The sequence below is a fragment of the Balaenoptera physalus genome (assembly GCF_965194825.1).
Source record: "Balaenoptera physalus genome assembly, chromosome: 16".
In the NCBI taxonomy this organism is placed as follows: domain Eukaryota; kingdom Metazoa; phylum Chordata; class Mammalia; order Artiodactyla; family Balaenopteridae; genus Balaenoptera; species Balaenoptera physalus.
In genome coordinates, this window is record NC_138898.1 from 77,524,812 (window position 1) to 77,547,214 (window position 22,403).

Genomic DNA, 22,403 nt, shown 5'->3' on the forward strand with positions numbered 1-22,403 from the left:
AGTGTCCTTGCTCCAGGCTCCTGTCCTGGGACCTGGGCCTCTGGCCGGGCTGCTCACAAGAGCTTCTTTTCTGGACACAGGAGCCACGTGGCCCTCCACTCATCCACCTCTAGCTGGTGCTTCTCAGTCGTCCAGCCCGCATCCTGCAGTCCTGGGGAGAGGGCATAGGGATACTGCTGGGGAGGAGACTCTGGGCTGACCCCGGGGAGGGGGAAGGAGCAGCACAGGCTGGGTGTACTGCTCAGGTTCCCCTTGCCTCTGCTGGGTAATCTCTGGCATAAAATGAGCCTAAAACCTCATCTGGTTGCAGCAAGAATTCATTGAGCAGCACATGAAAAAGGACCAGAACGGAGTAGGTGCTAAATGAAAGAGCATCATCAGTCATTTGTGAGCCTTCCCCGCCCCCACCACCATTCTCCAGTGCCAACTGGGATTCCACAGTCTGTCAACTCTGACAGCGCCTCAGAGACCATCCTAACCTCCCCATCCTGCAGACAGGGAAACTGAGGTCCAGACTAGAGATCACAGAGAGAAACCCAGGTCTTCCACCCTCCAGGTGAAGGGGTGGGGATGGGGGTAGACAGGGCCTCTGGGAGAAGGCCTAGGAGCCATGAAGCAGAAGGATATTACCTTTCAAGAACTTTGGAAATAGCTTGTCCAACACTTGGTGGGTCTCCCTGACGATGACGCAGCTCTCTTTCTCAGGACCTGGAGTTGGGTGAAGAACCAGAAGCTCTTGGGTTCCCCAAGCCGAACAGGGTCCTTCCTCTCTCCACCCCGCTTTGAGTCAGAAGCAGCCTAGATTGTGAGGCGCTTACCAGCTCGTACTCGGTTCCTCAGTCCCTCCAGCTCTCCTGGGAGGGGTCCATCTCCCTGCAGGGCTCCAAGCACCAGTCCGTGAGTGGCAGCCCTTAGAATGGTCTCAGGGCCTGCCATCTGGCTCAGGACAACCTGTACCTGGTCTGGAGAGACCCAGGGACAGACTGGTACCAGGGAAGGGCCACCTCCCCAAACACGCTCAGGCCTACCAGCCTGCTTCATCCCTGTCTGGCCCAAAGGCCTTGGCCTGGCATGAAAGGCCATCTCTCACCCTTTCCTTTCCAACTTCATCTCATGTTGCTCCCCAGTGCTCTGGCCAAGTAATTTCCAAAATACAACTTCAGAGCAGCTCCCTGAGGTGGGTTTATTTTGCACGTCTTTAATGGCTAGTGAGAATAAGCAGCTTTTAACACACGACCAGCAGACCAGTAAACTTCAGTACATGCTTCCTCAAGAGGTGACCCCGGATAGGAGAGGAAAGTGGTTCCTCAGGGATAACCAAAGGTCTTAATCTTACCTGAGTGTGCTGCAATGTACAAAGTGCTTTTACATCGTCACCTTATTTGATCCTCATAAAAACCCTGCAGCTAATAAGGCAGGTATTGTTAGCGCCATTTTACAGAGAGGAAAAGGGAACTTCACTGGGGCATGTAGCTATAATCTGAATGCATCCAATCTTAGTCTAGAGCTCCCTTCAGGACACTAGGCAGACTCCAAACTGTCCAGCGCGTGTCCAGGGCTTGGGGCCCTGGGGCTGGAGGAATGAGAGGCTGAGCCCAGGAGGGTGAGTCTGAAGCTGGGGGAACGCGGCACACTTACTCTGTGACTGGTCCCAGCGAAGGAGGTAGGGTTCTTGGTGCCCCTCAACCAGCTTTTGCAGCTCAAAGACACTGAAGGAGAGAAGAGCGTGCAGTGGGGGAGGAGAAGACAAAGGCAGCAGTGACCACCCAGTCAACTGCACAGCCACCTAACTGTTAACCCTAACCGTCCTGCACCTCCTTGCCATCCATCCCTCAGCCGTTACCCCTCTCCCGCATCAACCCTTCGTTTCTTCCTGCATCCAACAAATATAAGATCCCTTATATCTACTTCATGTTATACACCTGCTGCCCTCAAGCACCCACACTGACGCCCAAGTCTGTTCGGTGGAAATAAAGAACCAGAGAGGTGGGGCTTGGTTGGGGGAGGCCAGTGTATAATCAGAACAGGGAGCCCGTGTGGGGAGGGCGTGACAGTGGTGATGGGTGGGAGACGCTGGGCCACTCACCTGGAAGTCACACGGTGTAGGGGGACCCCCAGGGATAGAGACAGAGATGGCCAGAAACCTGTGGGAAGCTGGAGTCAGGAGGCCCAGGCAGGGGGAGACTAGGAGACATAGGAGACTTGAAACCGAGGGGCTGGCTCACCTGTCCACAGCGGCTCCATCTGATTGGCTGAAGCGGGGCCAAGTACCTCTCCCCGCTGAAGGAAGTGCTTCAGGACCAACCAGAGCCGGCGTTCGTTCAAGGTCTCTATGACAAGGGCCCGGACTGCCCGGTAGTTGGCATAGATGTGGAGGGCAGTGAGGAAGAAGAAGCAGCCAAGGCTTAAGCTGGGGTGACAGAGTGAGGTGGTCAATGGGAGCAGAGGCCCAGCGGGGCGCCTCCTCCCTGCCCTTGATCCTGGCTTACCTAGGGCAATCTGACACCAGGGGAAGCATCAAGAGGCTGACCAGGAGCCCTGCCAGGCTCACCAGCGTCTCCTGGAAAATGGCAGAGGGGATGCGAGCTGGAGGGCTCCCCTCCAGGCCAGAATGAATACCCCTGAGTGCATTTCACCACACCCCTCCCTGCCCCAGACACTCCCTACACTGATAAGGGTGCCTAGGAAATTTTTAACGTTTTTGATGAGTGAGCTGTCATTTAAGATACCAGCTGCTTCTCTGCCCAGGGAGGTGCAATGCCCTTGGAATGCCTGTGGAACATGCTTTCTTTCTTTTGCAAGAGTCAAAGTGTAGCCCTACACTCAGGCAAGCAAATGTCCACAGAGTACAACTACTTTATTTGGTGGTTTAAAAAAAAAAAAAAGGGAATTCCCTGGCAGTCCAGTGGTTAGGACTCCACGCTTCCACTGCAGGGGGCATGGGTTCGATCCCCAGTTGGGGAACTAAGATCCTGCAAACCATGCAGCGTGGCCAAAACAAATAAAAAACCCCGAAAAACAGAAAAACGAAAAAAAGGTCCATCCGCCCAGTAACCAGCAGATACTTTTGCAAAGGAGTCAAGGAACCACCCAGGAAGAAAAGCACAGGATCCAAACTTCCCCTGAGAATCAATATTATCAGACCCCTCTGATGGCCCGACTGAGCTTACCCTAGGGGAGAAGACCCCTGGCCACCGCCCCCCAACTCATCATGAGAGAGGAGGAGTCTGGACTGGTGTCCCTGACTACGGGGTTCCCCGGGAGAGTCGGTTCTGGCGCAGAGGGGGCCTGAGACTGCAGCTCTTCTTACCCAGTCGTCCTGGCAAAGGGGCGGGCCGTGGAAATAAAGGCTGTGGGTGTGACAGTAAACTGGGGATCAGGGGCCTTGGGACCTCCCCTCCCCCGGGTGGGAACAGTCGTTTCCGGCAGCCACATCAAGTGGCAGCAAAGCAACATCAGCAGAAAGCAGGGGCCTAGTCTGGGGCTGAGCACGTGCCTCAGTTGCCCCAATGATGTTACTGCCTCCGTGAATTGAGGAAGCCCTGGGGCCTTGCAAAATGCATCCGGGGGTGGAAGGGGCTGGGGGTTAGAAAGAGGGCAGGTGAGACAGCAGGCACGGGGCTGGTTGTACTTATTTCCCCTCCCTAACAACCTGTGGAAGTGATAATGGGGAAGAACTCATCCAACCATTTCCGGGGAGAAGGGATGTGCCCATGGGGACCCAGGGAGACTCAACCATTCGGTGCCTTTTTTCCCCTCATCTGTAGAGTGGCAACAATGAACACCCCTGCACAAGACCATTGTAAGGATTTAATGAGTTCATACAAATGAAATAGTTGGCACATGGTTAATGTTTAAAAAACATTAGCTTGTGTTAATATTATTGAAGGGAGTTAGTCAATTTTTTTTTTTTAAATGAAGTTCTATTTAACAAAACAATATAAGAGAAGGCCAGAAAGTAGGACTGGAGAGAACAGAGGTTTCTAAATTGCTTCAGTGGCAAAGAAAACCATCACACTTGTGACCACCCTGGGCCTCACTTTCCCCATCTGTAAAAGAGAGATAATAACAGTATCCACCTTACAGGGTTGGTATGAGAGGTAAATGATGCAGTGCACATAGGCACTTAGCACCGGGGTACGGAGGGAGGCGATACCTGAAGGGTTCAGCCTAAGGGTGCCTCCACCTCCACTTCAGGCTCCTTTGGTCAGGTGAGGGCTGGGCCGGAAGGGCTTTGCTAAACTGCCCAGCGGAGGCCTCGGCAGTGACTCCGGCCTCCTCACATGCTGAGCACTTTCTGACTTGCCAGGCGCTTTAACACATGGGGTCTCATGGGGTCAGAACACGCACCTCCCAGGGCGGGGCTCTGCCTAGAGAGGGCGAGGTCCAGGGCAAGGGCTCCCTCTTGGCCTCACGGGCAGCAGGCAAGGGCTGAGATGACCAGCTTGGACTTGTTGCTGCCAGAGCCCGAGCCCGCGCCCGCACCCAAGCCCTCACACCGACTACCTATCCTAAGAGTCAGAGCAGGGAGAAGCTACATTTGCTCCCGTCTGTCTCCCACCCCGCCCCGCAGGAGCACTCAGGTGCTTCTCTTCATATGCCCAAATCGTGGCTTGGTCTGATGTCTGCCCCCCGTCCCGTACATCCGCGCTCCCCCCACCATCCCTGCAATTCTGGCTGCTCACCTGGCTGCCGTCCTTGGCTGACACGTCGGCCATGTTGTTTCTCCGGGCCTGATGCATGGTCAGTGCGGCCCGAGTGGCCCCACCAGCCACGCCCACAATGCACTGGGTGGGGAAAGGGAAGAGTGAAAGTCAGCGTGGCCATAATCTGCTGCAACACAGGAGTTTCTGTGGGTGAGCCAAATAAATGGCTCAAATCAGTTTAAGAGAACTAGGCCTCAGGCCACCCCGCAGCAAAACCCTGAATGCTGTCCTTGGTCTCCTGTTCTCACCCCGCATTTCCACTAGGCCCACCTCCCCTGTCTTGCTCCAGGAGAAAACTGAAGGTCTGCCTGTCACTCCACCCCGTGGACCCAGCCCCAAGGAAACTCACTTTCTCCCCGCAAGGTGGAGGTCCACAGACCATTCTTAGCCCAGAACCTCCGCAGCCTCCAACTTCTGCTTTGGCTGCACCCTCCCCCTTGCAGAGCCAAGTCCGGTTTCCGACTTGGTGCTTACATTCTGCCTGCCTGGAACTAACTCCACTCTCTTCCTGCCCCAGTCGAGGCCTAGCCAAGCCTTCCAGGCCAGTTCAAAACCCACACCAGTGGCCCTGACCTCCTAGGGCTCTCTCTCTGAGATGCGAGAGCTCATCGATTAGGGTCACTGACTTCGTTCATGTTTATCAAATCTCTTTTAGATGTCAGATACAGATTTAGGTGCTATGAGAGACTTCAATACAACCTCTGCCCTCGTGAAGCTTATAAATCATCAGATTGTAAACAAATAAACTAGTTATTACATAGGCAGTGTCTGTTTGAAGGTAAGAGGAATGTGGATCAAAATGAGGCTGGAGTGATGGGCAGGGACCTGATCACATAGAACTTACCAAGCCTGGTTAAGGTCTTTATACCAAGAGCAATGGGCACAGGGAAGTGACCAGATTTGATTTCCACTCTAATAAGGACTATGGGGTTGCTCTGAGAAGGACTGAAGAAGGGTGAGAATAGACGCAGGGAGATGACCTAGGAAATAACTGTGCTTTTTCAGCAGCAAGGAACCACCAGGTGACATGGGGATGGAGGCGTGAAAGGACCGGAGAGATTTAAGAGGGCAAATAACAGACATGAATGGAGGTTTAGCTGAGGGTGACAGGTAAAGGGGGAGGAGATGAAGGCATGGATGACAACCAGGCTTCTGGTTGGTGTACCTCGGGGATGGAGGTGCTGGAACTCTAGGGAGGGGCGGGAAGGTGGGGAAGGGGAAGTTCATGGCCCTGTTCGACTCCCTTATTCGACAGATGAAGAGACTGAGGCCCCCAAGGCGGAGCTTAGTGCAGAATTTAGGCAGAGGTCACAATCCTTGGTTTCTCTGTGGTTTCCTGCCCTAGAGGGGGAGGGGGGGCTCATGGCCTTTAGTGCCTGGGCCAGGGAAGCTCAGTGGCCTCCACCACAAAGAACTGTTGGCTCCTAAATATCAGTAGTGCCCAGCAGAGAAACACAAGTGATTTTGAACAGATGGATGGGCCTTTAAGATGGGTCTTACATATCTTAAGACTCTACTCTGTGCCAGGTTCTTAACCCTGTGGCGAAGACAGGCTGAGCTCTTTACCGAACCTTGCTAGGCCTCAGTTTCCTCATCTGGATGAGGCCAACTTGAAGGAATCATGAGGGTGAGCAGCCTGGCATAGAAGAGCTTGGATTCACCCCAATCGCCCCTTCAGCCTTGCTGTCCGGTCTGTGCTCTGTCTTGCCACTGGACCTTGACCTGCACTGTTCTTTCTGCTCAGAATGCCCACGCTGTACCTCACATTCATACTTCAGGACCCAGCCCCAGGGAAGACCTTCCTGCATCCCTGGACCAGGCCAGATTTCCTGCTGAACCCTTCTGCAGCCCCCTACACTTCTCATCTGGAATACCTATAGCTATCACTTGATAAATATTTAACTATGTGTGGCTTTCTTTCAAAGATGGGAGGGCCTGTATTCTGTGCCAAACATGCAGTAGGCACCCTAAATATTATACTGAAAGAATGAAAGGTAGCCAGGGAGCTGGTCCCAAGATGTTGACACTGGACCACCCTTACTCTCTTTCAGCTCAGAGCTCCCTCACCAGTCCCATGGCTCCAGACACTGCCTTAGACTGACTCTCTGAGGCTCTAGAGGCTGTCTGGCTGGAGGAGGATCAGAATACATGACTGAGTCCCAGAAGAAACATCTGAACTTCTTCACTCTTCTAGAAATGCCCTGAACACTGGGCCCAGGCTGGGATCCCCTGTGGGCCCCAAGTGAGCCCGCACACAGCACCACCAGGGCAGGTATCTTGGGTACAGGGGTGCCCCAGAGGTGGGTACCTTGGCCAGGTTGCTGATGCAGATGGTCATGGTGAAACAGATGGGGAATATGGGAGCCATAATCTCGAGTAACATGGCTACATCATTGAGGATGTCGGCAAAAAGCCTGGGGGAAGGGATAAGAGGTCAGAGGTCAGAGACCTTCATACTAGAAGACTCCCCTCCCCTCGGTTCCAGCCCCTTCTCACCTCCACTGCTTGGCATTACAGTCCATTTTGCTCCTGTGGGGGAGGAGAGATTGGTTTGCAATTTGGATTTAAGGAGAAAACACAGCCTGTGGGCAGTGCAGGCCATTCCTATGCCTTGGTAAGGTCCGGAGGGCTCAGGAAAACCCACACCCCAGCCAGACATCTGTCCCCACACCCTGTCACTGCTGCCTGAAATGCCACCATTAGCTGGGAGGACCTTCAGTGGTCACTCATATTTCCCCCTTACGAACCCATGAGGCACCAAAGGAAAAAACTGATTGTCCTGTGGCTGCTCCCCACCCTCGGGTCCTCCTGGGAGAGAGGCCATCCCTGCGTTCCTCTGCCAACTCCCCTCCTCTTCCTTCTGCTTCATAGAAGGTACCAGCAAGAAGTCCACATATTCCATAAACAATATAGTGTAAACACTACCCTGCATGTTATAGACAACTAGCCCAGAGAGGGATATGACTTCCCTCGGATCAAATGGGAGTGGGGGGAAAAGGCCGAAAGAGCCAGGCTCTGACGTCCAGCCTAGGATATCTCTATAACACGATGCCGCAGATGGTTCCCTCCTCTGCAGGCCGAGTGACACCCTGGCCCTTGCACAAACCCCCAGAGACTACTTCTCCAAGATCCCAGTGGCAGGAGATGCTGCAGCCCCCTGCCCAGCTCAGAATTTGCAGCATTAGCCCTGACCCTTAATTTGAAATCTCCTAGAGGGAAAGGGAGCATTCCTGGATGGGGCATGGGACGCACATGGGGAACTCCTGATGGAACGAATATACGGCAAAGGCAGGACTAGCACACGTGGGCCTGGTCTTGGGCTCTGCCTGATGCCACAGAAAGACCACAGGCTTTAGGTTCAAATCCCATCTCACCAGTTACAAGCTGTGTGACTTGGTCTGCTTCATATCTGGAAAAGGTAAACATTCAATCCTACTCTACACAGTTATTATAAGGATTAGAGAGGATACACAGAGAGCTGGTGAGGTCCAGTTAGGGTTAGTAATTGCAGCTGGTGTTTACTGAACACTTATTATGTGCTAAGCTCTTTACATAGCTCACTGCACCTCACAAGCACGACTGATGGCAGATACTAACTCACTCCTGAGGTCACCCAGTAGTGACTCAAGGAGGAAGCAGGCAGCACGAGACCCTCAATCCCTTCTAGATAAATGGTGATGTGGATCCCATGTCGGACAGGGATCCTGATGACCTACCCAAGCCCACTCCCCACTCAGCAAAGTCCAACCAAGTATCTAAACCGCCACAGTAGCCTCTGGAGTAAAGGTATTCTTTCTGGGCTAAGCACCGTCCCATCCAAGCTTCCCTTTTAACAAGCCAGCAGAGATGCTCAGAGCCTGTGGCTCCCTGTGTTTTTCCATGATGGGCAGCAGAGGGGCAAATCGGTGCTCTTGAAGGCAGATCTCATCCTGGTAATGGCTCTGTGGCTTCACTGCTTGGTGACCCTGGGCAAGTCACCTGTACTGGGTACTCACTAAAGACTCCTCAGCTCTGATATACCTGCTAAATCTCCCCGCCCCTGGAGACTGGTAGGAAAGAGGGGGAGCTGAAAATACAGCCAGGGCTGAGAAAGACATGACTCCTGTCTAGGGAGAGTGGCTAGAAGTCTGCAGATTGGGAAGAAAAACTCACCCCGTCCACCAGGCAAAGATGATGCGGCCCAGCATGCCAGTTGAATCTGGGGGAGAGAGGCATCGGTAAGGAACAAGCAAGAGCCTTGGGGGCTGTAGGGCCTGGCAGAGCCTGGCACTGAGATGTCTTTCCACCTTGGATCGCTGCCCTTGGGAGCTCAGTCTGGTATGATAAGTTCTAGACAGACGTAGCTGCATTATGGGGTCAGAAGTGCCTAGACTTAGCAGTCCCTCAGCATGTACCCCAGAGAACTAGGTACCCATGCACACCAAGAGACACGGACCAGAAATATTCTTTGCAGCATTGTTTATAACAGAAAAAAACTGGGAATAATGCAAATGCTCATCAACAGGAGAATGCATAAACAAATTCTGGTACATTTACTCAGGGGCGTACTAGACAGCAGTGAAAATCTAATGGACCACAATTACCCACATCGGCATGGATGAATCCTAGTATTATCATCCTGCATGAAAAAGTAAGTCATGATGACTACATACAGCACAGTATACTTTTCATAAAGCTCGAAAACAACTGAGACTAAACAATATAGTGTTTGCATATATATATCTATACGGTAAAACTATTTTTTTAAAAAGCAGGAAATTCTGTGTGGAAAGTTCAGAGGTTATTGTTGATATTCTAGCTCTTAGGTTGCGCAGTGGGTTCACAGGTGGTCATCAGAGTATAAATAATAAAAAGGATTTGAACTGCAGGTTGGTGACAAGCGAGCTGGGAGTGTGGGGCAGAGGGAGAGGCCTCCTCAGACTAGGGAGAGTCAGAGAAGTCTCTGGAATCCACTAGACCGTCACTTGCACAACAAGTGCTTCTTGGCTACCCACTGCCGTGAGGCCTGGGGGGCACCACAGTGAGCCAGAGTCATGGCTCCAGGCTCAAAAGCCAGTGTAAAAGCAGACAGCAGCCACTACAAAAAACACTGATTTAGACCAAGGGTCAGTTAACGGTGGTCTATGGGCTTCTACGCCGTTTTTGTAAACAGTTTTACTGGAACACAGCTGTGCCATTTGTTTCCAGACTGTCTATGGCTTTTTTCATAACACAATGGCAAAATCAAGTTGCTGCAAGTGAAACTGTACAGCCTGCAAAGTGTAAAATCTTTACAGTCTGGTCCTTTACAGAAAGTCTGCCGACCACTGATTTAGACCCTACCTTATACTGAGAGTAGTACTCATTAAGCCCAGCAGGGGGATCAAAAAGAAGGAGTGTTCTAGAATCAAACTGAGAAGGCCTCACACTGCGGGCACCGGGAAGGACAGGCAGAGCGGGCAGAGGACCCTTAGCTTGTTTGAGCTTGAGGGCAGGGACCCTTAAGTGGGGGACTGCACGAAGGAGAACCAGGCTGTGGGCAGGAGGGATGAGAACGTCCCACGACATATAAAGGTGGTGACATGGGCCAGCCTTCCTCGTTCTCCTCTTGCCACGGCGGCCATCCTTGGGCACTGACCCCTTCTAGCTAGACATCTTTACCCAGCCTTGGACTTGAAGGAGACCGCTAAGCACTCTGGCAGAAACCTGAAATACCTGTGTCTTTCAATCGTCACAACAATCCTACAAGCTTGAGGGATCATCCCCTTTCGAAGATGAAGCAACTGAAGCTCGAAGATTGATAAACGAAAATGGGGCATTTTACAAGAAAATCTGGATTTACAGCTTTCCGAGAAGAACCTGAAGACACGGCAGCACCAGGCCTGCTTCCCCTTACCGCTCCAGTTGGCTGGGGCTGAGCAGCAGCTGCCTCATTCGGAGGCGTGTGTACAACACATTTCCCATCCGGCCTGCTCGGCTTCTCTATTTCTGTCCCCTCTGTCCCTGGAAGTTATACTTCCCAGGGTGGCTTTAGAAGCCTCCTCCCGCTGTCACTCACCCACCCTCTTCCTTTCAAGTACTTTTAATTCTACACAAAATTTTCATTGTTCAAGATTTTTGTATTGGATCATTTTAGTGACTCTGAACGTGGCAAGGTTACTTTTACTGGTTGAGAGCTCACAGGGCCAGACTATTTTTCTTCCCTCCGACTGCACAGTCTTAGCCAATCAGGTATGTATGTCCTTCACACAAGAAAGGGGCCTACTCTTATCTTTCATCGGAGGCAGTCTGCAGGGCCCTTGTCAGAAACTGGAGGTTGGCAGTAGGATGCAGTGACATACATCCTCCCTATTATCTGAAAGTCAACACTGGCCACTAGACCAGGAAACTTAATTCCCACCTGCTCCTCTCTGCCTCACTTACAACTGGCCATGCTGTAAGATCTAAAAATTTTGAGTCCTAGTAAGGGATCAACTGTCCATAAATTGTACTCGGCTCCACTCTGAAATCCTAACTGGCCAAAGAGTGGGTGGTTAAGAGCGGGACACAGAAGTCAGTGGGCCTGGGTCCAAATCCTGGCCCTGTGTGACCTTGGGCAAGTTACTAAACCTCTCTGTGCCTCAGCTTCCCCCTCTGAAAAAGGTACTCGTAAAGGCATCTACCTAATATGGCTGCTGCAGAGATTAAGTTACATATTACATGTCAAAATGCCTGGCATACACTCAGCTGGCAAAATATCGGCTGCTAGTAGTATTACTATTGCTAGTTATGACAATTAACATCATGTTCTATTAAGAGATCTATAACTAAAAGTGACCACATCAAAAAATTCCAAGGGAGTTTCTTATATAAAGCTCTGCGTACAAATTTCCCATGTTTCATGGAAACAAGTTTGTAATATCCTTTCTAATTAAGGGGGTTTCCTTTAATATCAACAACAGGCTTTAAAGTAAGAGGATATTTTTCCACATCTTAAAATGGTCTTATTTTTTTCTTAGTAACTTGCCTGAGCTGAAGACATACATAAGCAACATGTTGGTGATAAGACTAGGGTGCTTAGAAATGACATGGAACTACTGACCCAAGCTCCCACTGCATTCCAAACAATTAACCAATAGAAGAGTAATGGAAAAGATCCAAATTAAGCACAGTGTGGTGGTATGAAAATGTACTCTGGAACTAAACCTCCTGGGTTCACATCCGTGACCCTGGGCAAGTTACCATTCTGTGCCTCAGTTTTCCCATCTATGAAATGGAGATAATGACAATACCCGTCTCAGAACTATTGTGAAAACTGAGTCAGGACATTTAAAGACCGGCACACGGTAAGTACTGCTCAGGGAACTATTATTATTAAAAGAAGAGACAACTAGGACAAGAGGCACAGATCACCACCACTTCTTCACTGATATGCAGTCTCAGAGAAAGAGCTTCTTTCCAGCAGTGACTCACATTTGGACAGTATGCTCGTCTTAATGGTAAGGGTATAAGCAGGAGCCTCCAGATTCTCCAAAAGGTCCACAGAGGCTCACCAGAGCTGTGGCCAGGCTGATGTCAGGTGTAGAATGAGCCTTACCTTGGGTCTGATTTAAACCGCCACTGGGAACAACAGTGAAAGACAAAGGATGGTGGAGAGAGCCATGGGCCCTCCTGATGTGGACAGTTTCCCTTTTCTTCTCTACTTCACTCTCTAGGTAGCACGGTACCAAACCGTATCTTTTCTCCCCCCCGTTAGTGGTTTTTCAAAAAGCGGTACACATTCAACAGATAGTTACTATAGTTCTTATTCATGGCATCATCTAGTATCCCAGAGGATATAAAATGCTTTTCATCCTTCCCCAAACCTCCTCTCTGCCACTCAGGACCTATTACAAAACTGTTTTTGTCTAGAATTAACTAATTTCCCACACCCAAGGCAGTTGGCAGTTTTATTCAATGACCAAACTCTTAGGCAGTCCTCCACAGATTAGGAGTAAAGGGGAGGGGACGGTTTACTTAGGGATCTGGGCTCCAGATGATTAAGGGACACTGCCCAGTACGTATGGGGAACGGAGTGCAGCTACCCAGGCTAGTGGGCGGGATGAGGGTGTTCCCGCCATGGGTTACTAGTCAGTCGTCAATAAAGCCAATACAAATCTTTAAAATTTACTCAGTTGAATTTTGTTTTTTAACGGGGTACAAGGCACTCTTCTAGAAAGTGGGGAGGCTTGGCTCCCGAATCTAATCAGACAGGAATGCGTAAATAAACATACTCATCAGAGCCCAGAGCTAGGCGCCAAAACACTGGGAAAAGGGGAAAGGAGGGGCTGGGCTTCCCAGCCGAAGGAAAAAGTGGACAGAGAAATGGCAGAGCTGAGAGGAGCGATCGGTGAGACTCCCGGGGTCCAGCTCACCTTTCACAAGCCAGGTGGCCGTGGCAGCTGAAACAGAGGCTTTTGCGTTCCCTACCCCTATGCCCAGCAAGACTGCGTGGGTGGCCAGGGAACCCGAGAGGCTGGAAGCAAAGGCCTGGAGAAGAAAAGAAGTGGGGTGAGGAGTGGGCGCAGGAGCATGGAGGTCTAAGACCTGTTATCAGCTCTCCCGGGTGTGTGGCCTGGGACGTGTCACAGCTCGGCTCTGGGCCTCAGTGTCCAGTCTGTAAGTGGGGAGGGAGAGGTGGCGCGCTGTCTCCCCTGCCCCGGCTACATGTCGCTCCCTTCCCCAGTCGGCCGGGCTGACCTGCACGGAATCCCACAGCTGGTAGGGCAGATAGTCCGGGCTGACGCTATCGGGGAAGCCCTGAGGCAGGAAGACAGCCAGGAGCCGGGAAAGAGGTGGGACGGCCGTCCCGGGAGCCACCCTTTCGCCCCCATCTCGTCCTCCGGGTTTCGCTGTGAAGGCCCCGGAGAACGCCCACCAGCGCCGCCCCCAGGCGTCCCACTGCAGGCTCCCGTCGGCGGCGGCGCGACAGCGCCGGGCCGTCCCGGAGCCGAACTGCTCGGAGCACAGTGGGGCCTCAATGCTGGAGACATATGCCATTCTGGATTCCTCCCTTTAGTTCCGCGGGAAGAGAAACGTGGCCGGAAGACGCGTCCGGCTCGGCTACGGCGGCTGCAGAAGGGCATTATTCCTTCGCGGAAGGGCCTCCTTCCTCCGCGTACTCCTCCAGCCAGCCCAGGAACCAGATGGTTCCTTTCCGACCTCCCGGCCCCGCCTCGACCCCTCGGGGCTGGTCCCGGTCCTGGTTTTTTGTAGCATCTTGTCTGGGGCCGCGGGAGCCCTTTGGCCCGCCAAACCCTGAAGGTACCTGCTTTGCTGTGACCCACGACTTACAGTTATGGGGAGAAGGGAAGAGGGCGTCCCTAGGGAATCGTGTTGAGACCCGGTGCGGCCACAGAGTTTTTAGCTGTGTGGCTTTGGGCAACTCAGTGTCCCTCTCTGGTCCTCGGGTGGCTTCTTTGTTGTGAGGCCAGGGCCTGTATTTTACTCCTATTCTATCCCCGGTACCCAACACATAGTAGGTGCGTAAAAGAGATAATATTTATGAATGAATGCATGCACGATGAGAAGTTAGACCAGATGATCCCTGAGGCCCTGTATAGCTTCCCTTTTGGTTTGTTTGTGGTTTTTGGGGTTTTTGTTTTCCTTCTGGGCGTCTCTGGCCCTCCACTAGAAATTTTCTGCCCTTCAGCCTTTCCCGACTGGAAGAGTATTATTTCTGAAAGGATCCTAAGAACACCTGAGGAACGAGAAAATCAAGGGATTGTAGTGAATAGTGTCAGCAAATAGGAGAAATAGGCAAGAAGTTCTCCTGTGTTTACTGGGGGAGAGGGTCTATGAAATTGGGGGGAAAGTCTAAAGATAGTGTTTCCCTCCAAACTCACCTCTTTTTCTCTTTCCCTCTCTCCCTTTCTCCTTCCCATCTAGTGCAGTGTGCTGCCTTCAAAATAGAAATTTGCTAAAAGCGTCCTCTTTTCTTCAGAAACTAAAATATCCTGGTTCCTTAGCCCAGCATTCTTGGACCCTCACAGTTTGATTCCCTGCTTGAAACTTCTGATTCTCCCAACCTATCATCTTTCTCTTGGACCTCAGCCTGGAATGCTATTCCACCCCACCTCACCTTACCTAAAACCTAGACAGAGTCTCTGAGGCTGAGGTAGACCCAGGGCATTTGATTTTTTGTTTGTTTGTTTGGTTCCTGTGAGAGTGAAAAATTGAAGGGATACAAACATGTAATATTTTAAATGTTAGCTTCTGTGGGTATATTGAACTGAGACTAACCTCCAGGAATGAATTCCACCAGAGGGCCTTAGTTTGGATGCAGGTTCTGTCACTTAGTATCTGTGAGACCTTGGGCAAGTTTCTCAACACTCTGTCCTTCAGTTTCCTCACCTGTAAAAGGGGAATAATACTAGTACCTACCATATAGAGTTGGGATGAGGATTAAATGAGTCATATGTGTAAAGCTCTTAAACTATGTTTGGTACATAGTACATGCTAGTTAAGTGTTGACCATTATCTGGAGTTAATGTCAAGTATTCAAATGTGAGGCCTTTTGCTCCATATGGCCCTCATGACCAGCACTACTATATGACATATTGTCCAAACCAGGATTTTTTTTTTGGCTGTGCAGCACGGCTTGCGGGATCTTAGTTCCCAGACCAGGAATTGATTGAACCCGGCGCCATGGCAATTAAAGCACCGAGTCCTAACCACTGGACCGCCAGGGAATTCCCCAAATCAGGATTTTTGAGAGTGTTTTTAAAGGAGGCACCATTAATAATCACATCGGGCTAACAGACTGGAGCCATCCTGGGCAAACTGAGAAATACGGTCACACTATTTACCAACCCTCTAGGCTTTACTGACCATCTTTGTCCACATTGACCTCTCCCTGCTCAGAGACCATGGCAACCCTTGTTCACTGTAGAACTTATGTAACGCTTAGCATATGCTTTCTGGAGCCAGCTTGTACTTGCTTTTATTAGGTATCTAAGTCCTGTCTTCCCAAGCGGACTGTAAGTGCCTGACGAGGGCTCATACACTTCTTTGCAACCCCAGTGTCCAGATCAGTGGCTTGACAAAGAGATGAGGGATGCTTCCTCTTCCCCTACCCCATGAGACTTCTTGGCAGCCTGCGTTCAGCAGTATAGTAAGCACCGGGCAGAACACTCCAAGCTGCTCATCTCCTTGACTTTATCCTCACTGATCTCCCCACTTCCACAACTGCCCGCTTATGGTCTACTCCCTACACAGTTTAAAACTCCCCGGCTCGAAAACTTTCAGCAGCTTCCTGTTACTTTTATGGAAGAGGATTGCAGTATTCTCCTCCAAACCCTTCAATGACTTTCCTTCATATTTGAAAATAAAACACAAACTTCTTGTCATGGCCCATGAAGCTCTGTAGACTGGGCCCTGCTTCATCTTTCAGACTTCACCCCTTACAGTTCATCCTCTCACTCCCCCCACTAGAACATAAGCTCCCAGAGAAGAGGAACTTTGTCTTTGGCACTGATGTATTCCCAGAGCCTGGCACAAGGCAGGTGCCAAATACCTATTTGTGGAATGAATGAATTTATTTTCTCAATAACCCTTATAGGTATTATTTCATTCCTCCTTTAAACAAAGAAACTGGGGTTTGCATGTGTGAAGTGACTTCATCAAGGTGACAGAGCTGAAAAGTGGCAAAAGCATTCATTCTCCTATTCATTCAACAGATATTTAGTGAGAAGGTGCTACTCTTCTAGGCCCTGAGGCAGGTGTCCAATTTGAGGCTAATGGTTTTAGAACTATACCATCTTGTTTCTTTCTTTTTTATTTTGTATTCTTGTTAAGTATTATAAAAATAATGGAAGGATACATTCTCGCTGTAAAATAATTCAAACAATAATATAGATGGAGAAGGTCAAATTCTCCCTTAACATTTATCCCTCTTTCCATTTTCCAACAAATACCAGTCAATGCCCAGAAGTAAACATTGTTTACCATGAGAGAGAGAGAGAGAGACAGAGACAGAGAGACAGAGAGAAACACAGAGAGAGAAATACAGTTTTACATTTAATCCCCTCTCCCATACTCACAGCCTGAGGTGGCCTGCTCTAATTATAGTTCATTTAACATTATCTTTGAGATCTTTTCCTATCAGCACATATGTAGCTACCTCATTTATTTTAATAGTTGCATGTCATGCCATGGTGTGAATGTGCCATAGTTTCTATAAAGATCCCCATACTGCTTTTTTCATTATTACAAATAGGTATGATAAATTCCTTGTACAGGCCTTTCTGTACATTGAATATGAATATTTCTTTAAAATGAGTCCAAAGCAGAATTGTTGGGCTGAAGGGTATGTGTATTTTAATTTGAACAAGTATTGTCAAACTATCCCTCTAAAAAGCTTTACCAATTTACACTCCTACTAACAGTATATAAGAATGCTTGTCATAGTCAAGATATGTATTCCCATTATCTAAAAAAGTTCTCTTGGGCATCTGTGCATTTTAATGTCCACTCTTGTATTCTGATCGCAGATAACCCCTGATGTGCTTTCTGTCACTATAGATTATTTTTGCTTATTCTAGAATTTCATAGAAATGGAATTATACTGTATATGGGCTTTCATGCTTGGCTTCTTTTGCTCAACATAATGATTCTGAGATTCTTCTATGTTGTCATGAGTACCATTAGTCTGTTTCTTTTTATTGCTGAGTAGTATTCCATTGTATGAATATGCCACAATTTGTATATGCACTCACTGGTTATTGGACATTTGGGTTGTTTCCAGTTTTGGGTTATTATGAATAAAGCTGCTATGAACATTTGCATTTGCATGTAATTATTTTTGTAGATGTGTATGGACTCCACCTAGGAGTGGAATTGCCAGGTCATGTGGTAAGTGTATGTTGAACTTTATGAGAAATTGCCAAATTGTTTTTTCAGACATTTCATTTTACCCTCCCACTGGCAATGTATGAGATTTCTAGTTGTCCCCTATCCTTACCGACACTTAATCAGTCTTTTTAACTTTCAGTCGCTGTAGTGGGTATGTAGTGGCATCACATTATAGCTTTCATTTGCATTTTCCTGATGAGTAATAATGTTGAACATCTCTTCATGTGCTTATTGGCTATTTGCATATCTTCTCTGTGAAGTGCCAGTTCCAATCTTTTGGCCATTTAAAAAAACTGAGTTGTCTTATTATTGAACTATTAAGAGTTTGTTTTAAATTCTGTATACATTTTCTTTGTCAGATCATATTGCAATTATTTCTCCATGTGGCTTGCAGGATCTCAGTTTCCTGACCTAGTGGTAACAAATACTTTCTACCCTAAATAAATGAAAACACGTTTACACAAAAATCTGTACACAAATATTTGTAGCAGCTCTATTCATGCTTGCCAATAACTGCAAACAATCCAGATGTCCTCCAGTGGGTCAATGAATAAACAAACTGTGGTACATCCATACGATGCACACTTAGCAATGGAAAGGAACAGCTCACTGCTACTTGAAACAACTTGGATGGAGCTTAAGGGCATTATTCTGAGTGAAAGAAGCCAGTCTCAAAGGTTAGATGTTGTATGACTCCATCACAGGACATCCTCAAAAACACTGACCTGTAGTGATGGGGAACAGATCAGTGGTTGGCAGGATTTAGGGATGAGAGTGGGGGTAGCACGAAGGAGTTTTGGGGCAATGGAAATGTTCTGTATCCTGATGGTGGTGGTAGTTACATGAATCTACGTATTAAAATCCAAACATTGTACACCAAAAGGACGTTAATTTGCTGTGTATTAATTAAGATAATGCTAAAAGCAAAAAAGCAGAGCAACAAGCCATGAGTGTATAGGTGCCTATGAAAACTGGTTTTTTTTTTTTTAAAGGAATTCCTTTATTTTAATTATTTATTTATTTATTTTTAGCTGTGTTGGGTCTTCGTTTCTGCGCGAGGGCTTCCTCTAGTTGCGGCAAGCGGGGGCCACTCTTCATCACGGTGCACGGGCCTCTCACCATCGCGGCCTTTCTTGTTGCGGAGCACAGGCTCCAGACGCGCAGGCTCAGTAATTGTGGCTCACGGGCCCAGTTGCTCCGCGGCATGTGGGATCTTCCCAGACCAGGGCTCGAACCCGAGTCCCCTGCATTGGCAGGCAGACTCTCAACCACTGCGCCACCAGGGAAGCCCCTGAAAACTGGTTTTTGAATGGAGGAAGATGTGACAGCAAATACACACATCTTGAATGCTGGTTACTTTGTCGGGGGAGGGAGCAAAAATGATCCACTTTTCAGTGTGAATTTTTATACTGTTTCACTTATTTCAATTAGTATATGGTGATTTTGAAATTTGAAAAAATCTATTAAAAATGGAAAACATTAGGAAAATTTTTTTTTTTTTTAAGTATTTGTTTTTATTTATTTATTTATGGCTGTGTTGGGTCTTCGTTTCTGTGCGAGGGCTTTCTCTAGTTGTGGCAAGTGGGGGCCACTCTTCATCGCGGTGCGCGGGCCTCTCACTATTGCGGCCTCTCTTGTTGCGGCCTCTCTTGATGCGGAGCACAGGCTCCCGGCGCGCAGGCTCAGTAATTGTGGCTCACGGGCCCAGCCGCTCTGCGGCACGTGGGATCTTCCCAGACCAGGCCTCGAACCCGTATCCCCCGCATTGGCAGGCAGATTCTCAACCACTGTGCCACCAGGGAAGCCCAGGAAAATATTTTAAAAAAAGAAAAAGAGTATTTTTGCTTTGTTAAGTACCCGATGATATGTTAGAGAATAAGACACATGTGTCTCCATTCCTGTGGAACTCAGCCTAGTAGAGTCCAGTCCCCCCCATCTTACAGATGGCTCATCTGCAAAATATGACTATTATTGGAACTTGCCTAACAGGAGTTTTTATAAGAATAAATACTTTTTTTTTTTTTTTTGGCCACGCCATGTGGCTTGCAGGATCTCAGTTTCCTGACCAGGGATTGAACCCGGGTCATGGCAGTGAAAGCCCTGAATCCTAACCACTAGGCCACCAGGGAACTCCCAAGAATAAATACCTTAATACTTGCTTGAAACAGTGCCTGGCACAAATGATAACTGTAATGTTAGCTGCTATTAATATATCACCTATGAATTGGGAGAATAATTGCCACCACTTGTTAGGATGATTTTAAAAGTGCCTTTCTCATAACAGGGCATCTAACAGTTAGTGTTAGTTTTGTTAGCATTTGGAGCCTGGATTCTGGGTTATGGGGGAGAGGGCATGGCTCTTTCCCTGGTTTGGTTTTCTGGGTCTCCCCACTTATCTGTTCTCTTGGCTTTGCTATCTTTCTAATTTCAGGGAAGCCTCTCCCTCCTTCCCCTCCCCTGGTTGACCTATCACCCTCCCTCAGGACCTAAATGCAGGGCGTTTCCCTCTTTGGCTGACACTGGACTCCTTGTCTACCTCTAGCTTGGCACAGAGGGACATCCAGACCCTGAAAAGTGTGGGTGAGACGTCTGTACATAGCACTGTTGGACCTGACAGTGAGCCAACCTGGGGGAAATGTGATCTCAGAGCAGGGCAGGGTTTGAAAGGTGGTGGAGGGGAGGTGACCCTGCAGGGCCCCAGGGATGCTTAAGGGGAGTGAGGAGATTGGGGGAAATACCCTGGGGGAAAAAGATACTTAAATTCCATCTCTTTCTCTAATCAGGCAGATGGCCCTTCTTCAAACCAATAAGGATCTCATTGCTACAGGAATAAAGGAATTTAACATTCTGCTAAATCAGCAGGTAAGTCTGGTGCTCTGTTTCAGAGGACAGGCCTGGAGCGTTGGGAGGTGGGAGAGGACAGAGAAGGGAGAATAATGTGGAGCTGGGAGGGTAATGGTTGAGTTGATGGAAACAACTAAAGACAGGTAATGCAAATCAGAGAATTGAGGATGTCAGAGTTTGTGGTTATTCCTGAATCACATGGCCGAGCGTGGTCTCCCTTGCCAAATCCTGACCTCCCCCATCCCAATCCCACCCTCCCCCCCAGGTCTTCTCGGATCCTGCTGTCCCTGAAGAAGCCATGGTGACTGTGGTGAACGACTGGGTGAACTTCTACATCAACTATTACAGGCAGAAGATGGTGGGGGAGCAGCAAGAGCAGGACAAGGCTGTGCAGGAACTTCGGCAAGAGCTGGATACTCTGTCTGCCTCTTTCCTGGACAAATACAGGAACTTCCTGAAGTCCCTGGGAGCACCCGATCACAGGCTGCCTTCCTCCTAGCCGGGAGACCCAGGCTTGTCTGAGACCCTTAAATGCTGCCTCTGTGTTCTTCAAGGCCTCAGGCTCTGCTCCTTCATGGTGTTACTGCACCCTGACACCTCAATAAAGACCAGTACTTGTTTTGTTGGTTTTCCTGGCTCTGTGGCTCTTTGGTTTCCATCGCTGCCTCGTGGAGACAGTTGGTCCCTTTTCCCTCACCCTGCTTCCTAGATATGATCTTGGAGATCTAATTCCTTAGAGCAGAGGTTTGCAGCCTTAAGTAACCACTGGGCAGCACTAAAATAGCCTGAAGGAGGGGCCAGCCAGCAGAGGCTAAAGAATAAGTGCTGAGGGACCGGGGGAAGGGTTCGTAGACAAAACGAGGGAGATAGAGGCTCTCCAGAAACTGTGGCCCTGTGACATGCTGTCTAGAAGACAGTTGTTGAAATCTCCCAGTCTTGTTTATCCTTCACTAGATGGAATCAAGAGTCCTCCCGCCTCAATTTTCCAATCCGCTGCCCTTGGCCCCAGCTTGAACAACGTTATAGGATCTTCTAACTCTAAAGACGACCACAGAACACCTCCTGGGAGTACCGCTTGATTTAGAGTTGGAAGGGGTCTTGGGAACTATTCAGCACACCCCTTATTTTTCAGACGGGAAAACCTTTGGCTCTATCACCCCTCAGCCCCAGATCCCAGGCTTGGGAAGCGAAGATTCCTGCCAGCCGTCCCTGCCGCCCCAGCTTTCTCCTGTCACTCCCCGGACTAGACCCCCTTTCACTACGACCTCCAGACCCTAGGCCTCCTTATTTTAGGGCTTTAGGGTGGAACAAGGGCCGGGCCAGGCTCTCGAGCTTTTAAAAAGCGAAATGAAGGTCTTAGGGAGAATGAGGAAGGGTCCGCTGGCTGGAAGACCCTTACCTAAAACCTCGGGGCGCAGGGCAGGAGGGACGGGGCTCGGGGGCAGGGCGCACCAATCAGATGCTGTGCTCGGCGCGCGCAGGGGGAGGGAATGGGGAGTTCTCCTGGTGATTGTCTCTACCGCGTTGGCGAGAGGATAGAGAAGGGGTGTTTTCTCATTCCAACCTACAGCGAGCCTTCATTTCGGATCTGTGCACTCCCACCTCCGACTTTTGGTTTTTGGGGCCTCTGTAGTCCAGTTCAAGGTCCAAAGGGAATGAGCTAGGTAACCCCAGCCATCCTTCCAAACTTGGGGTATGTGGAGGCCCCAGACCTTGCAAGAGAGTAGCGGCCTCCAGGTAACTAGGCAACGAGCACCTCTACCGTGTGACTGGTGGCCCAGGCTGAGGCCAAGGCCTTCCAACTGCGCCCATCAGAACGTCTCAGCCCGTTAATGGGGACCCAGGGCCTGCTCAGGGGGGATAGTAGTCAGTAGCGTCACCTGTGCAGAAAGACCCGGACTGCTGTGCATGGGTAGAGAGAGAGACAGAGGTACCACATGAAAAAAATATTAGATTAACCCCATTGCTGTTGGAAGCATAGCTGAAAAGTATGGTCAGAAGCCA

The 22,403-nt window shown here is 49.4% G+C and overlaps 2 protein-coding genes across 9 annotated transcripts; one reads left to right on the forward strand and one right to left on the reverse strand.

Annotated features, from left to right (window-relative positions):
• Positions 1-12: 12 nt before the first annotated feature.
• RUSF1 (RUS family member 1) lies at positions 13-13,801 on the reverse strand. 7 transcript variants are annotated; one of them, XM_082431198.1, is made up of 13 exons: positions 13,404-13,755; positions 13,079-13,193; positions 8,859-8,904; positions 7,203-7,235; positions 7,015-7,120; positions 4,686-4,787; positions 2,490-2,560; positions 2,226-2,410; positions 2,087-2,144; positions 1,639-1,709; positions 819-962; positions 631-708; positions 13-151 (listed from the first exon to the last, which is right to left on the reverse strand). In XM_082431198.1, exons 1-13 carry the CDS (start codon positions 13,701-13,703, stop codon positions 54-56), a joined length of 1,407 nt encoding a protein of 468 aa, XP_082287324.1. In that variant the 5' UTR covers positions 13,704-13,755; the 3' UTR covers positions 13-53. The 7 variants fall into 7 exon arrangements, with proteins under 7 accessions (XP_082287324.1, XP_082287326.1, XP_082287330.1 ...); XM_082431199.1 differs by having other exon boundaries at positions 57-300; positions 13,404-13,757; XM_082431200.1 differs by lacking the exon at positions 819-962 and having other exon boundaries at positions 13,404-13,757.
• AHSP (alpha hemoglobin stabilizing protein) lies at positions 8,922-21,028 on the forward strand. Of its 2 annotated transcripts, none has more exons than XM_082431210.1 (3): positions 8,922-13,053; positions 20,339-20,417; positions 20,665-21,028. In XM_082431210.1, exons 2-3 carry the CDS (start codon positions 20,343-20,345, stop codon positions 20,896-20,898), a joined length of 309 nt encoding a protein of 102 aa, XP_082287336.1. In that variant the 5' UTR covers positions 8,922-13,053; positions 20,339-20,342; the 3' UTR covers positions 20,899-21,028. The 2 variants fall into 2 exon arrangements, with proteins under 2 accessions (XP_082287336.1, XP_082287335.1); XM_082431209.1 differs by lacking the exon at positions 8,922-13,053 and adding an exon at positions 13,831-13,967.
• The last annotated feature ends 1,375 nt before the right edge of the window (positions 21,029-22,403 follow it).

Coding starts and splice junctions, on each gene's coding strand:
- RUSF1 (XM_082431198.1), bottom strand. CDS start 13,703: ATGGCATATGTCTCCAGCATTGAGGCCCCACTGTGCTCCGAGCAGTTC. Junction 13,194..13,403: donor AGCTGTGGGATTCCGTGCAG/GTCAGCCCGGCC, acceptor TTTCTTCTCCAG/GCCTTTGCTTCCAGCCTCTC. Junction 7,236..8,858: donor ATCTTTGCCTGGTGGACGGG/GTGAGTTTTTCT, acceptor CCTCCCCCACAG/GAGCAAAATGGACTGTAATG.
- AHSP (XM_082431210.1), top strand. CDS start 20,343: ATGGCCCTTCTTCAAACCAATAAGGATCTCATTGCTACAGGAATAAAG. Junction 20,418..20,664: donor ACATTCTGCTAAATCAGCAG/GTAAGTCTGGTG, acceptor CCTCCCCCCCAG/GTCTTCTCGGATCCTGCTGT.